The sequence below is a fragment of the Callorhinus ursinus genome, unplaced genomic scaffold, assembly GCF_003265705.2.
Source record: "Callorhinus ursinus isolate GAN/ISIS: 27379988/994484 unplaced genomic scaffold, GSC_fseal_2.0 scaffold10, whole genome shotgun sequence".
NCBI lineage: Eukaryota > Metazoa > Chordata > Mammalia > Carnivora > Otariidae > Callorhinus > Callorhinus ursinus.
The window spans coordinates 60,671,812-60,688,157 of NW_027397072.1; the positions used below are offsets into that span (position 1 = coordinate 60,671,812).

General features: G+C 36.4%; 1 protein-coding gene across 4 annotated transcripts in view; it reads left to right on the forward strand.

Annotated features, from left to right (window-relative positions):
* The window catches only part of USP34 (ubiquitin specific peptidase 34), a 257,260-nt gene that overhangs the window by 190,918 nt on the left and 49,996 nt on the right, over positions 1-16,346 (forward strand). For all 4 annotated transcript variants that reach the window (XM_073897663.1, XM_073897665.1, XM_073897664.1 and 1 more), the window contains exons 42-49: positions 2,089-2,272; positions 2,737-2,897; positions 5,977-6,042; positions 10,473-10,619; positions 10,703-10,759; positions 10,853-10,930; positions 11,319-11,413; positions 14,484-14,656. In XM_073897663.1, the coding sequence (XP_073753764.1) occupies positions 2,089-2,272; positions 2,737-2,897; positions 5,977-6,042; positions 10,473-10,619; positions 10,703-10,759; positions 10,853-10,930; positions 11,319-11,413; positions 14,484-14,656 (961 nt within the window). The remainder of the gene's footprint in view (positions 1-2,088; positions 2,273-2,736; positions 2,898-5,976; positions 6,043-10,472; positions 10,620-10,702; positions 10,760-10,852; positions 10,931-11,318; positions 11,414-14,483; positions 14,657-16,346) is intronic.

Here is a 16,346-nt window from a genome sequence, read left to right on the forward strand (position 1 = left end):
GGGCACCTGGGTGGTTCAGTTGGTTGAGCGTCTGACTCTTGGTTTCGGCTCAGGTCGTGGTATTGAGCCCTGTGTCAGACTCCATGCTCAGTGGGGTGTCTGCTTGAGATTCTTTCTCAAATAAGTAAATCTTTTTAAAAATGGACATAATTAATATATAGGTTATCCTTTTACTTAGAGATACCTGCTTTTCTGGTAAACTCAGTAAGGAAAATTAAATATTGTTCATTTCATTATGCTTTTACCAACCTGATATTTCTGATAAAGTGTTTTTATCTTATCATAGGTTTTAAATATATTTTATCAAAGCTTTGGAGCTATGGAAACTTAGCTCATTCAATTTCTGGTTCTAAACTGATGGGCAAAGATAGTTCGTTTTATTTATTTTTTATTTTTCTAGAGTGGGGGAGGGGCAGAAGGAGAGGGAGAGAATCTTAAGCAGGCCCCACGTTAACCAGGTACTCCCATGATACTTCATTTTAAACTAGTTATTAGCCGGTTCCTTTTTTTTTTAGTTTGACTTTAATTTCTAGCTGAAATAAATGTGTTATCTTGTATCTCTAAGACACGTCATCTAACCTCTGAATTCTAAGATAGGCAAAACAGACTTACCAGTCTGTCAGCTGTATGAAGTAGACCGTATTCACTTTCCATATCTCTTAGCCAAACTTACTTTTCATTGCAAAATCAGGACTTTGTACTTTCTTTGACAATAGTGAGATGTCATTAATGGGAAAATATTTCAAATTGTCCTTTATTTGGTTACCTGCGTCAGAGGTTCCAAAGACCATCCCCAGGTTCAGTGATTGACTCGAAGGGCTCAAAGGACTCAGCATGTAGTTTTACTAGTGGCTAAGATTTGTTACAGCAAAATAATACAAAATGAAGTCAGTGACAAAAAAGACAGCATCCAGCCAAATCTGGTGGAAACTAGGTACGTGCTTTTGAGTCCTCTCTTATTGGAATTGCACATGATGTGCTTAATTTCCCCAGCGATGAGTGTGGCAACACGTGTGAGGTGTCATCTATCAGGGTAACTCTCTTGAGCCTCACTCAAGCCAGGGTTTTAGGTGGGGTGAAATGGGGGTTGTCATTTATAGTACCTGTGTAACTGACCACAGTGTCTGGAATTCCAGACTCCCAGATGGAAAGCAGGTATTCAGCATAAACCAAATATAACAGGCATTGTGAGCCACTTTTATCACTTAGGAGAAATTTTATATCAGAGGAACAAACTCTTTACTGCTCAAATTTTCACATGACAGCCAGGGGTCAACCTTAGAATCCAGCCATTCTAAGTGTAAGAGAATGTTAGTCTTTAACTACATTACCTCTTTTCTGCACAGTACACCAGAATGCTGGTTTTATACCCCAGAACAATATATCATGGTAGTATTTGAGGTATGTGAGAAATAACTATCTTTGCTAAAGTAACAAAGGACCAATTAATAAGAAACAGGTAGGAAAGGTGACCCTTTCTCAGGCGGATCGAATTTAGAGGAAAAAATACATCTAGGATGGTAACAGTTTGAACTTCACTGGGATCGAGAGCTTGGTGTCTGAAATCCTGGCTCTGGCTTCTTCCAACTCTGTGACTCCAGGCAAGGTTCTTAGCCTTCTTTGTCTTTTGTATGGGGGCCTTTGAGTAGTATCTGGCACCATTAACTGTTCTTTATGAGTAAGTTGGTGCTTTTGCTACTGCTGCTGTTAATGTTATGAGAGTGAAATAAGGAGAAACAGAAGTAAAGGCAATCAAGATAGGAGTCCTTAACAAAAACTTTTGGTCACTTAATGGAGTGGAAAATAATAGCATTATAGATGGGAATCTAATAAGAATGAGCCTGTTAGCTATCAAGAGGTAAGGAAGAGTAAAGTTGATCCCTACCCATTTTTTTTTTTGAGAGAAATGAACATTGGGAAGACTTTGAGATGATGGTATATGATGCTGCTCTAAGTTTTTAAATTGCCTTTTAGTAAATTGTAGATTGTCCTGTAGACTAGTTCACTCTATGTAAGGTATTCATTATATTTAGAATATAACTAATATGTAATTTTAGATAATATACTTGGCCTTTCTTTTTTTTCCAGGAATTTTTAAGAGATATCTTCAATCTCCTGTTTTTGTTGCCTAGTCTAAAAGACAGACAACAGCCAAAGTGCAAATCACATTCTTCAAGAGCTGCTGCTTATGATTTGTTAGTAGAGATGGTAAAGGGATCCGTTGAGAACTACAGGCTAATACACAACTGGGTTATGGCACAACACATGCAGTGTAAGCATTCTTTTCCTTTTAATCTTTCTAAATTTTATGAGCAGAAAAGAGATTTTGGAAGGCATCGCTATAGAAAGAATTCACTATTCATATACTTTTAACATTATAAACTATTCTTGCTAAGATGTTAAAAAAGTAAACATTGATTTGTTAAAACAGATGTAAAGGACTTTTTATAGGTATCTGAAATATTTTGGAATTTTTTGGTTAAATAATTTAGTGCCAAGTAAAATCAAATATTGGCAGTCTTTTGAATTTTTAGAGAATGAATTAGTTTTTCTGTGTGTTCTTACTAATTTTATTTCTTTTTTGAGTGTTATTGACATGCAGTGTTATATTAGTTTATCATATATGTTTTATGTATATTAACTAAAGTAATGGAGAGTAGTGGCTGTTAGTAAAAGCAAAATACATGTTTAATAGTTTGTTTGGGGGGCATCTTTTCCTCCCTCTTTTTTCAGCAGCCCATGCGCCTTATAAATGGGACTACTGGCCCCATGAGGATGTTCGTGCTGAGTGTAGATTTGTTGGTCTAACTAACCTTGGAGCTACTTGTTACTTGGCTTCTACTATTCAGCAACTTTATATGATACCTGAGGCAAGACAGGCTGTCTTCACTGCTAAGGTACAGTTTTCCTCACTTTAGTATTAAAACTGTAAAAGAAAATTTTTAAATTTTGTTAATAAATCTTGATTATTTCAATTTAGTAAAACATTGAGAAGGTAATTTATGAATTAAAAAATGACTGTATTTGATTACATAGCTAGCTCATGTAAACTTAGTTATTTTTACATTTCAGTAGGTTACTCCTAACATACTAGTATAATTTCTTTATTTCTCAAAGGAAAACACAGTTGTGGAATATATACATTCAGTGTATACAGTGAACATGGTATTTTCAGTAAAAATAAATACAAATTTTCTTTACATGCAAAATAAGCAAAGCCTAAAACAAAGTAGAGGAATGTACCAGAATCACTTAACTTGTTTTATTTTTATCCCAAAGTAAATTTGACTGTGGGCCTAATTTATTTGGGTAAGGTCTGCTTTATGTTATTCTTCTTGTTATTTCTAGTTTTCACTCTTTTTAACCATGGACTGTTGTTTAGTTTGCCTTTTGCACTGCTTCTATAATTTCTTGGCAAACTTCATGTTTGTACTTGGGTTTTTGTTTTCTTCCATCGTGTCATCTTGATGTCCTGACTTTACCCCCCTAAAAAAGTATTGCAATTCTTTATGTACTTTCAGTGAATCCTTAATATGTTTTTAGGCTTCAAAGTCTCCAAGTTACAGTATAGTCAAGTGGGTTTTTTTTTAATGTTAGTTATATTAATGCTTTTAAGTTTATCTTCTGAGACTGATGATCCTTAGAAATAGTTGAATAACTGATTCATTTTGCATATGGAAATTTTTGTGACTAAATTGGTGGCCCTGTCTGCTTAATTTTTATAGAACCAGTGATGAGCAAAGAGACATAATTTCAGTGATTTTTTTTTTCCTGACTGTTAACATGGCCATACTTTGTGATTTCTCTTCTAAATATTAATGATTACCGTTTAGCCATTAGCACTTTCAGGAATTAAAGTGTAGCACCAGAAAGAACAATCAGATGTGTTAATTGGGAGTAGGTCTAATAAATGGTGTTTTTGGTTAAAAACTAAATTTAGACATGTTTCTACATAAAAAATTAACAGAATAGAATTTGACATGACTTCGGGAAAGTACTCTAGTCATATGTGCACTTTATGTGAATGCGTTAGTTATTTTTATTTCCTTTTCTGATGTTCACAGTAAGAGTAAAGAAATTACATGTATTTTGATTGTAGTAAAATATACCCAACTAAATATAAGTGTACAGTTCTGTGGTAGTTAGTATATTAATATCGCATTACCACGATCAATCTCAAAAATTTTTTCACTTCCCCCAACTAAAACTCTGTACCCATTAAGTACTTCCCATTCTCCATTCCCCCAAACCTCGTGCAACTACTATTCTTCTACTTGTCTCTATGAATTTGACTATTCTGATACCTCACTTAAGTGGAATCCTACATTCTTAACATAGTGTCTTCAAGGTTCATCCATGTTGTAGCATGTTCAGAGTTTCCTTCCTTTTTTAAGGCTGAATAATAGTCCATTGTGTGTCTATACCACATTTTGTTTATCCATTCATCTGTCAGGGGACATTTCTGGGTTGCTTATATCTTTTGGCTATTATAAATAATGTTTCCATGAACATGAGTGTATAAATAGCCATTTGAATCCCTGTTTTCACTTCTTTTATGTATATACCCAGAAGTGGAATTGCTGATCATATGGGAATTCTGTGTTTAACTTTTTGAGGTATTACCGTGCTGGTTTTCCATAGTGGCTGTGCCATTTTACCTTCCTATCAGCAGTGCACAAAGGTGCCAATTTATTCACACCCCTGCTGGCACTTGTTTTCTGTTTTTTGACAAAGCCATCCTAATGGGTGCAAATATGTATTCCTTTAAGTAGTAAATACATATGTAAGGTATATATTTAGAACTTCTACATTAAGTAAAACATTCTTGCTTTTTCTTAATTTAGAAGACTTCAGTCACTTCGTTCTTTAGCCAACTAATACTTAATTCTCCAGCAATGAAAATTTTAAATCCAACTCTTTATTCCTGACCATTGTTGTATTATATATAGTTTACATGTATCATGTATCATCACCATTCTGTTACATATGGGAAAATGTTTTTTGTGACTTCTACTCTAATCTGATGGAGTATTAAGCCTCCCATATGTCAGTTATATTTTGTATTTGTTTTGTCAATTTTGTTGATTCCTTTTGTTCAGTTCCTATTGTACTTAATATTTTACAATTTTGCAGTAACTATATGTTGAATAGATTCCTTTTCGGTGTCTTTATGTCCTCAGTTTGATTATAAGCTCCTAAATAGCAGAACCACATTACTGAACACTCCCCACAAAATTGACACAAATAACTAGTGTATACTTCTGACTCTATATGTAGGCTTATTATTCCACAAGACTATCAGAACTTCTTCAAAATTTTGACAAGTGGTTTGTAGTGAGGATAATATTTCATAGTTTTGTGGGTTTTTTTTTTTAATATTTGGATGAGCTAGAGTATATCTAGTAAGTGCCTATAAGGCTGGTGTTCAGGACTAAGTCTCTAGTGAGTGAGTCTAGCCAGATAACCTGAATTAATGATATTTGAATATATAGAAGGCTTTCAAGCATGTTGGCTAGTAATTTTTCTGCAGTATTAAGGATATACTGTTGTAGAAAAAAAAAGATATGACTAGATGGAGAGATGTCATTTATTATTATAATACATTTTTTTAAATGTATGGATTTATTTGTAGAAAACAGCTTTGTTGCACACCTATGTTTTCTGTTCCTGAACAGTTAACCAACTTGTGAAAACAGCATTGTACCAAATGAGTGTTGATCTGGAAAGCAATTTTTTTTTTTTAAAGATCTCTTTATTTAGTTTTCTTACATAATAGCGATGGCTACATTTATATAATGAATAAAATAATTTTTTAAATGCTAAATTGCCAAATAAAGAATAGACTGTTTTTCTTACATAGAGCTAAAAGAATGAAAACAGATACAGTAATAGCACATTGTAATACTTTCTTTGCTAGACTGTCTAATTTGCTACCATCAGTATGTTTTAATGGAACATTTTTCTCTTGATTTCCAGTATTCAGAAGATATGAAGCACAAGACCACTCTTTTGGAGCTTCAAAAAATGTTTACATATTTAATGGTATGTTTGAGAACCATATATGGAAAACTAGTTTAGATATAACCTATATAAGTTGAAAACATTAAATGAAGTTCATTTGTATTGGATTTGTCCTGACTATATACTCTTTTCAAGAGAATATTAAATCGTTCATTGATTACACATGATAATGGATGATACACAAGCTTTAATCCCATCTATAATTTTATCTGATACCATAATTCAATTTAGATATATTGCATAGGATGTGCCAACAATCATATTAATAACCAAATAAACTCCAGGACTTTGCTTGGGTGACCCTTTTAATGGTGAACTCCAGGTCACAACACATTAACTGTCAGTTCAGCTACACCAAGGTTTGTGGAGACAATGGCTTCTGTGCCCAAGCAGGTTGCAAATCAATTTCGAATGGAACCTGGCATCACCCTGAAGGAATTCTAACTTCACACTGTTGGGGTAGTATACCAAGATGGCTTCAGAGTAGACTAACTTTATACAGCACATTTAAAAAAAGACACATTTATTCAGCGTCATGGTCAGACTATTACATTTAGCAATCAACAGCATGGGTGCAAAAAAAAAAAAAAATCTACATTAAAACCCTTTGTTGGAATGCTTTACACTTTCCACAGAACAGAAACTAAAATAACCTGTTATACAATTAGTCACAAATACAGTCCTCGAGTTTTTTGCCCATACACATGAGTATTGTCTAAAACATGTCTTCTTTGTAGCAGCTAGACCCTGCCACCACTGTGCTTGGCTGAGTTCACAAATCTGTTGTAACCTGTAGCTTCCCTGTCACTTCTCTGGCTCTCCTCTCCTGCTAAGCTTTGTTTCCTGGCAGTAATGAAAACCTTCTGCCACTGCCATAGCTACTGCTCTGCTGGAACCACCATAGCCACCTTGGTTTCGTGGTTTGGCAAAGTATTGGCCTCCACAACCATAGGGGCCAGAGCTTCTGCCTCCAAAATTTCCTCCTTTCATGGGTCCAAAATTTGAGGATTGATTGTTATAATTGCCAAAATCATTATAGCTTCCGCCACCTCCAAAGTTGCTTCCACTACCACCGCCATAGCCGCCTCCGTTGTTATAGCTGTTATAGCTGCCACTCCTGCCATAGCCACTGCCCTGGTTTCCATAACCCTGTCCACCACTTCCATAGCCTCTGCTTCCTCCAGAGTAACCAGGGCCGCCTCCTCCATAACCACCATCATTACCAAATCCATTATAGCCATCCCCACTGCCACCATATCCACCACCACCTCGACTGCCACCAAAGCCACCTCGACCACTGAAGTTCCCTCCACGACCAAAGTTGTCATTCCCACCAAAACCACCTCCACGACCACCACCAAAGTTTCCAGAAGCACTTCGACCTCCTTGGCTGGATGAAGCACTAGCCATCTCTTGCTTAGATAGGGCTTTCCTTACTTCACAGTTGTGGTCATTCACAGTATGGTATTTTTGAATGACAATCTTGTCTACAGAGTCATGGTCATCAAATGTTACAAAAGCAAAACCTCTCTTTTTGCCACTGCCTCAGTCAGTCATGATCTCGATCACTTCAATTTTCCCATACTGTTGAAAATAATCTCTTAGATGATGTTCTTCAGTGTCTTCTTTAATGCCACCAACAAAGATCTTTTTCACAGTTAAGTGGGCACCAGGTCTTTGAGAATCTTCTCTTGAGACAGCCCTCTTTGGTTCCACAACTCTTCCATCCACCTTGTGTGGCCTTGCGTTCATGGCTGCATCCACCTCCTCCACAGTGGCATATGTCACAAATCCAAAGCCTCTGGAGCGCTTGGTGTTTGGATCTCTCATTACTACACAGTCCGTAAGCGTTCCCCATTGCTCAAAATGGCTCCTCAGACTCTCATCGGTTGTTTCAAAGCTCAAACCTCCGATGAAGAGCTTCCGCAGCTGTTCAGGCTCTTTGGGAGACTCTGACTTAGACATGACGGCGGTGGGAGGGGAGACTTTAACGATGCTTACTCTGTGGCGTCCACGGGCAGAAAGAAAGCTGACTATATACTCTTATTTTTCAAATTGAATTTGTCAGTTATTGGTGTTATTTGTCAAAGTGACTTTTAACAGTTGCATGTCACTCATCTGCATGACGACTGTTAATTTGTCCTTTAATGAATCCTTTGTATCCATCTGGTCCTTTTCACCATCACAGGGTCACCCCACCCCCCCACCCCCAGAATTTTCTGATTGCTTTCTCTTTGTCCCTTTTAATTCCCCCCCCAAATTATAAAAGTAATCAATCTTAAAAAATTAGCAAATCTTACAATATTATTCCTCTGCTTAAAACTCTTGGTGGTTTTTTATTATGAACATAATAGTATTCAGGTTCATCAGCACATGTCTTCTGATTTTGCCCCTTTCTTTTAACCTCCTTTCTCTCTCTTTTTTTTAAGTATTTTTTTTAAGTATTCTCAACACCTCGAACCCACAGCCCTGACATCAAGAGTTATATGCTGTACTGACTGAGCCAGTCAGGCACCCCTTCAGCCTCCTCTCTTACCCCTCCCTCTATCCAGCCGAATCCTGTAGCAAGTGTCCGCCCTTGGAAGCCCATCACCCTGTTGCTTCATCACTTATGCAACTGTTCATGCTGCTGCTTCTGCCTGCAACACTCTTTCCTTAGCACTTTTCTCCCTTTTCTTATTATTTCATCTTTCCCAAAGCAATTTATTTTCAACTCCTGTGAGAAAACTGTAGATTCCACAACTCTGTCTCATACCTACCACTTGTAGTGAAAGTTACTCATCTCACCTGTTAGAATCCTGAGGACAGAGATTATATCATGTTTATTCCTATATTTTTCAGCTTCTGACACTTAGCAAGGAGTCAGTAAATGAAATGTTTAACAAAATTAAAAGATTTAGTAGTCATTCCTGGATTGCAATTTTTTTTGGAGGGGGAGGGGGAAAGAAAGAATCTTAAGCAGGCTTCGTGGAGCCTGATCGGGGCTCGATCTCAAAACCCTGAGATCATGACCTGAACTGAAATCAAGAGTTGGATGCTCAATGACTGAGCCACCCAGGCACCCTGATCCCACTTTTAATCTACTTTTAACAGAGTTGGAGCATGCCATCTGAACTGACAAAACAGAATAGTATTTTAAACTACTTTTTTTTTTTTTAAGATTTTATTTATTTTTGAGAGAGAGAGAATGCATGCGAGCATGAGTTGGGGGTGGGGAGGGAGGGGCAGAAGGAGAAGCAGACTCCTCACTGAGCAGGTAGCCTGATGCAGGACTCAGTCGCAGGACTCTGGGATCATGACCTGAGCCAAAGACAGATGCTTAACTGACTGAGCCACCCAGGTGCCCTTAAACTACTCTTTTAAGAACTAATAAAGTTCTCAGGTGCCTGGGTGGCTCAGTTGGCTAAGCATCTACCTTCGGCTCAGGTCATGATCCTCGGGTCCTGGGATCAAATCCCATGTCAGGCACCCTGCTCAATGGGGAGTCTGCTTCACCCTCTCCCTCTGTTCCTCCCTGCCTGCTCGTGCTCTCTCACTTGTGCGTTCTCTCAAATGAATAAATATAAAATTTTAAAAACAACTCTAAGTTCAGTCTGCAGGAAATCTTAATTTAGCCTGCAAAATTTTTCTGTTTTGTTTCATAGTACACATCTGCATCCTTTGAGTCCCACATTCCTTCCTAGAAATTATTAGACTTAAAAAAATAACAAATTTCAGGAGCGCCTGGGTGGCTCAGTTGTTAAACGTCTGCCTTCGGCTCAGGTCATGATCCCAGGGTCCTGGGATGGAGCCCCGTGTCGAGCTCCCTGCTCCGTGGGAAGCCTGCTTCTCCCTCTCCCACTCCCCCTGCTTGTGTTCCTCTCTCGCTATCTCTCTGTGAAATGAATAAATCTTAAAAAAAATATATACAAATTTCATAACAGTAATTTAAGCATCTTTAAATTGAAAAGCGTGGCTGGAACTAAAGGGTATTTTGCTAAGCGAAATAAGTCAATCAGAGAAAGAGAATTATCATATGCTCTCACTGATACGTGGAATTTAAGAAACAAGGCAGAGGATTATAGGGGAAGAGGGAAAAATGAAACAAGATGAAACCAGAGAAGGAGACAAATCATAAGAGACTCTTAATCTCAGGAAACAAACTGAGAGTTGCTGGAGGTGGTGGAGGGGGGGAGGAGGGTATGTGTTGTAATGAGCACTGAGTATTATGTAAGACTGATGAATCACAGACCTGTACCCCTGAAACAATACATTATATGTTAATTAATTGAATTTAATAAAAACAACTGAAAATGCCATGAAAATCAAACAAAAATGAAACAGAAGAAAGCAGTTCTGATGTAGATTTACTCCATTTCGTTATTTATTCAAGAATCTTGTGATAATGTTCTTTTTTTGAGATGTAGGATTTGATTGTTTCATGATCCATCCCTCTCCCTGTTCCTTTGCAGGAGAGTGAATGCAAAGCATATAATCCTAGACCCTTTTGTAAAACATACACTATGGATAAGCAGCCTCTGAATACTGGGGAGCAGAAAGATATGACAGAATTTTTTACTGATCTCATTACTAAAATTGAAGAAATGTCTCCAGAACTGGTTAGTACCAGAATACTGCTGTTTCTTTGAAATCTGTATAGATTTGCCCAGTTTTAATTACTTACTTTTGTTTGTTTTTAAAGAAAAATACCGTCAAAAGTTTGTTTGGAGGTGTAATTACAAACAATGTTGTGTCCTTGGTAAGTATTGCACCTGTTCTTTACTTTTTTGAAATCTTAATGTCTATTTTAGCTTATTAAAATAAATTACTAATATTTGACTTGATTTACCAGGATTGTGAACATGTTAGTCAGACTGCTGAAGAGTTTTATACTGTGAGGTGCCAAGTGGCTGATATGAAGAACATTTATGTGAGTAACATTTTATATATTGTTAGACTTTTTCTGCTTTTAATTACTTGTAACAGCAGGTTTGTGTTTGTCATCTTGGTGAAAAATTAACTTTCATGTTTTATTTATTTTCTTCTTGCTGTGCAGATCAAATAAGAATTAAAGGTAGACCACAAAGTTGATTTTTTTTCCCCCAAAGTTGAAATACTTCTACTTTTAAAAAATTAGTAAGATTCATGGAGCATCTTGTCAATTTGAGGGAAAAATTTTTTTTGCTAAAATTTAGAATTTTTTTATAAAAAAGTTTGTTTTCCTCTGTGCATTCTGCCCAAATGATAAGAACTACATTTTGTAATTTTGCATACTGTAAACAATAATACGGGACTTTAAAATCTGATTTAATATGCAGGAATCTCTTGATGAAGTTACTATTAAAGACACTTTAGAAGGTGACAACATGTATACTTGTTCTCATTGTGGGAAGAAAGTACGAGCTGAAAAAAGGTATGCTTTTTGAAATGTAATGTTTATCATTTTGATACATCATCAAGTGGAAGTAAAACACAAATGGTAAATTCATGTTAAATTTTTTTATGAAAATTATGTGATTAAGGTTAAGGTCGGCTGCTTGGAGTTTATCCTCTTTTTTTTTTAAAGATTTTAATTTTGATGGGGAGAGAGTGCAAGCAGGGGGAGGGACAAAGGCAGAGGGGGAGAGAGAGAGAGAGAGAATCTCAAGCTGACCCCACACTGAGGGCAGAGCCTGATGTGGGGCTCCAACCCACAGCCGGGAGATCGTGACCTGAGCCAAAATCAAGAGTCAGATGCTTTACTAACTGAACCACCCAGGTGCCCTTGAGCTTATTCTTATAAGCAGCTTTTTTTTTCAGTTATTCAATTGAATATTCAGTCATTCCGTTATTGTACTTTGAAGCACCCTTAAATTTTTCCAATTTTTTTGTGTTCTTTTAATTAAATATTTACCAAGGTCTATTGCTTTAGCCCTTTGCTGTATATCAGTGAATCATGATGAGGAGTCTCCTCATGAACTGAAGAGATCCTCCTCTGATTCTCTGAAGTGAGAGATTTTTTTTTTCTTAAGAGCCAACCATAAGTTGGTCCATTTAGGACAGAGTAATTGGGTCAAGAGGTTTCAGTTCTCCAAGTGAACATTGAATGATAAGTAGAAATTGGATTGAGACAGCATCATAGGCTGTTAGATATTTGGAACAAAGGCAGAGAAATAGAAATGACCTTGTATGTGCAAGAAGCCTGGGACTAGGCTAGTCTGCCTCAAGTAGAGGATTTGCATTGACCAGTAATAGAAAATATGATTGGTATACAATGACATGAAATAATTAATACCTAGATTTTGGGATTATTTGCCTAATTGTTTGGCACCATTTGGACATCTGAGAAAGAACATAACTGTCGTAAAGGACTGACTAAGCCAACCTAAAAGTGCAGTGGAAAAAAGTCAGAATTGAAGCTAGGAAAGAAAGAAATTCATGATAGGATGGTAACCTAGAAACTGGGGAAGAGAATCTCCCGAAGAAGGTATTAAATTGACATAGTCCTCAGGAAAGAGGGGGGACATTACAGCTGAGTAAAAGTATTGGGTTTTGTAGAAAGATAGTTTAGTGGTATTTTTTTTGGGTTGTAGCGATAGAAGCAGGGCTGTCAGGGTACATGGCATCAAGTATAGATCATTAATTTTAAAAGTTTGGCAATAAAAAAACAACAAGGAAAATGGAATCTAGAAAGGGCTTGGGGATCAAACAGGACTTTTTAGATAGATCTGACCATGTTGGAAGGCAGAGAATGAAAAGACATCTCTTAAAATTGCTTAATAGAAGATTTTTCCAGGGAAATCTACACTGATAGGATTGGTACTCTTTTTCTCAGTCTCCAGATGTCAAGTTGGTTGCAAGAGAGAAAAGTAAGGTAGATATACTTAAATGAAATCATAGCTGTGCAGGGAGAAAACAGGCCCATCTAATAAGAATTGGGTTAGGGTATGAGTTAAGACTTAGACAGAATGAAGTCAGTCAAAAGTTTGTTAATATGGAGGGGTATAATGAGGAATCAATAAAAGGTAGTTGATAGGCTGAGACATTTTCTTCTGAGAATGTCTTTTTAGTTGGAATAAATAAGCTTACTGAAAATATCTGTCATTGTTGATAACTTCCTACTTCTTGAAACATTCCCTTCTTTTGGCTAATATGATTCTGCTGTTTTTCTGAAATACTGTCTGCTCTTTCAGGCAGTGTCACTCAGTCATTTTATACTCTTGCCATACTTTTTTGAATGTCTATGATAACATAGTGGTCAGCAGAAATGGGCTAAGGATCATCTTTTGCTCTATCTTCAAACCTCTGTTTTTCTCAGGTTATTCATTCTTTCCTGAATAATTTTGTCTATCACCATAATCTCAATCTCTATTGACATGCTTATGATTCTTAATTCTAATTCAGAATTTTGTGCTGTGTTCTCCCAGCTGTGACTTGTGTGTCTCGTAGGTTCAGTAAGTCTATAACATAACTCTCATCTCTTTAGTTCCATTATGTCATTTATCTTCTGAATCTTGCATGGTTCCAAGGTCCACCACAGGTCCTTTAGTGACTCTTAGCTCTCAGGATGCAGTTCATACTCTGACATTGCACAGAAGGCCCTTCATCATTTGACTTCTTTATATTTCTATAACCTCATCTTTTGCCAATCTCCCAAATAATCAGTAATGATGGATTTTTAGACATTTCCTGTTTATGAAATCTTTCCCCTACCTTCCTTGTCTCCCTAAATTCCTAATTTTTTCTTAAACTGAGCTCTTGATTTAAACAGTCTCTTTAGAATCTTACGTTCAGTGAAGAATTATTCCCCAAAACGCATATTTTTCATGAATCCAAGCTTTTATATATTTTTTGTTTAAACTGAAATTTTGGTTTGTTTGTTTTAATTTGAACTAGCAATATTTGTTAAACCATAATACTTACGTAATTTGCTGCTGCTATTGTAATAACAAGCAACATTTATTGAATGCTGTTTGCCAGGCAGCATTCTAAAAGTAGGAGGGAGTAGGCACTTTAATCTCCATTTTAGAAATTTCCAAATTAGGAATTAAGCTCAGAGAGGTTAAGTAACTTGTTGAGGGTCATACATCTAGTAAGTGATACAGCTAAACTTGGCAGTTCTAATTTATAAAAATAAATAGTTCAATCCCTGTTAAGATGGAAAAGAAAATTCTGAACTGAGGACATAACTCCTTTGAAGTTTGGTGCAATACCTTTTTATGCTTCCATAGCACTTTTGCATATCTTTTTCATGGAATTTACCACAGTGTGCTTAATTTTTTATTTTTCTTAGACACAGTAAAACCCTTTTAGAATGGAAAAAAGCATGTAAGAGGGGGAATACAGGTATAGATATATTTAATAAGCATGATTTAAAATACTGTTTATTATTTACTGAGTTGAATACTGAAATACCTGTAGTATAAATATGTTACCACCTAAAGTACTTTTAGAAGAGATTTTTAAGTTTTCTTTTTCCTTTTTTTTTTTTTCCTGTCTTTCAGGGCATGTTTTAAGAAATTGCCTCGCATTCTGAGTTTTAATACTATGAGGTACACGTTTAATATGGTAACAATGATGAAAGAGAAAGTGAATACACACTTTTCCTTCCCATTACGTTTGGATATGACGCCCTATACGGAAGATTTTCTAATGGGAAAGAGTGATAGGAAAGAAGGTAATTTTTTATCTCTTTCTCTTGCCTGTGTTTATTGTAAGTCTCCATAACAAGACAGCCATAACTATAAAGTTGTAACCAACTACACATTTAATAAAATGAAATTGAATTTTGGAAAGGGGATTGTATTTAAATACAGTATGGCACGTTCAGTCAATTCATCAATAGATATTTGGCATTTATTAGAACTATGTTCTAGGCACCCTGCTAGGCATTAGTGACATGGCAGTGAACAAGATACACATGGTTCCTTATCTCATAGAACTTTAGTAGGCAAGTCTTATTGAGCAAGAAATTATAAACAGGATGTGTCATCAGATAGGATGGTGAGTGTATCTCAAATCTAGGGGTATCAGGGAGGGCTTTCATGAAGGTGATTTTGAAGCAGAGTTTGAATAAGGAATAGATTGAGAGGAATGGCTAATGTCTTTAGGTGGGTAGGAGATGGGGGTGGAGTTGATGAGATGGGCAAAAGGCAATGGGCACATCATTTTGTTTGTAGGCCATGTTAATAATTGTAATCTTTTTTTGATGTGAAACCTTTGGAAGATTTTAAGTAGGAAACTGAGATAACCAGGTGGGATCTGGGAAAGGTTATTCTGACTATAGCAATAGAAATGGATTAGAGGATGATAAAAGGGATGTGGAGGGGCCATTCTGATAAACCACAGAGAAGGTGGTAGCTTAATGAACAAGCATACCAGTAGATTTGGGGAGAAGTGTGTGGAGAGTTAATAGGATATGATGATTGTATGTATAAATGAATCTAACGAAGTTATTGTATTATCTGTCTATAATTTGCTATTCTCATAGTAGTGGGAATAGAGTGGCAACAAAGAACAAGGTCTTTGTCCCTTTGAAGTTGACTTTGTAGTCTACTACTAGAGGGAGGAAGAAAAGTCAAGAATGACTCAGGTTTGTGGCTTGATCATTGGTGAATAGTGGGTCAGTATTTCAAGAAGATCTCAAGAAAAAGGGAATTTGGTCAGAAGTATTGAATGCTAAAGAAAAGGAATTGTTTCAGAAAGAACATGACTGAAAACAGCATGTAGAATGTCTTTGGTTATCTTTATCAGAGCGGTTTCATTTGGGTATTGCAGTAGAAAGGCAGATTGTAGTGATTTAAAGATGATACTTGGTTCATATCCAGTTACCTCCAAATTCTTATTACTTCCGTAAGACCAGTGCTTTTCAAACTTATGTATATGTGCCTCAAAGACCACAGAGGTGAGGAATGGAAAGAGGTAAGCAAAAAAAGCAGAACAGGTCTAGCTCTTGCCTTTCTGTTCTTTAGTTAGAGAAGTTCTGTTTTACGTAATAGGGTTCTGGCAATGTTTTCTTTATATAGTAAGTTCTCGTGATTAAAATTTTTAAGGTTTGAATAAGCCACTGTATTTTAAGATTTGGGAAAGAGAACTGCATTTTAATCTTTATACTCCATTGCCTGGCACTTAATGAGCATCCAGTAAATGTTTCACTAAATGGGAGATGAGAAGTGTAAATAGTGAGCGCGGGCTATTCTTTTAAGAAAAGAATGTACTCTTTCTTTGAAAAGAGGAGAGAAGATGGTGACTGTTGCTATAGAGGAATAGAGTTAAGGGGGGTATTTTTACCCTCAGGATTTTTTTTTTTTTAAGATTTTATTTGTTTATTTGACAGAGTGAGAGAGCACAACCAGGGGGAGCAGCAG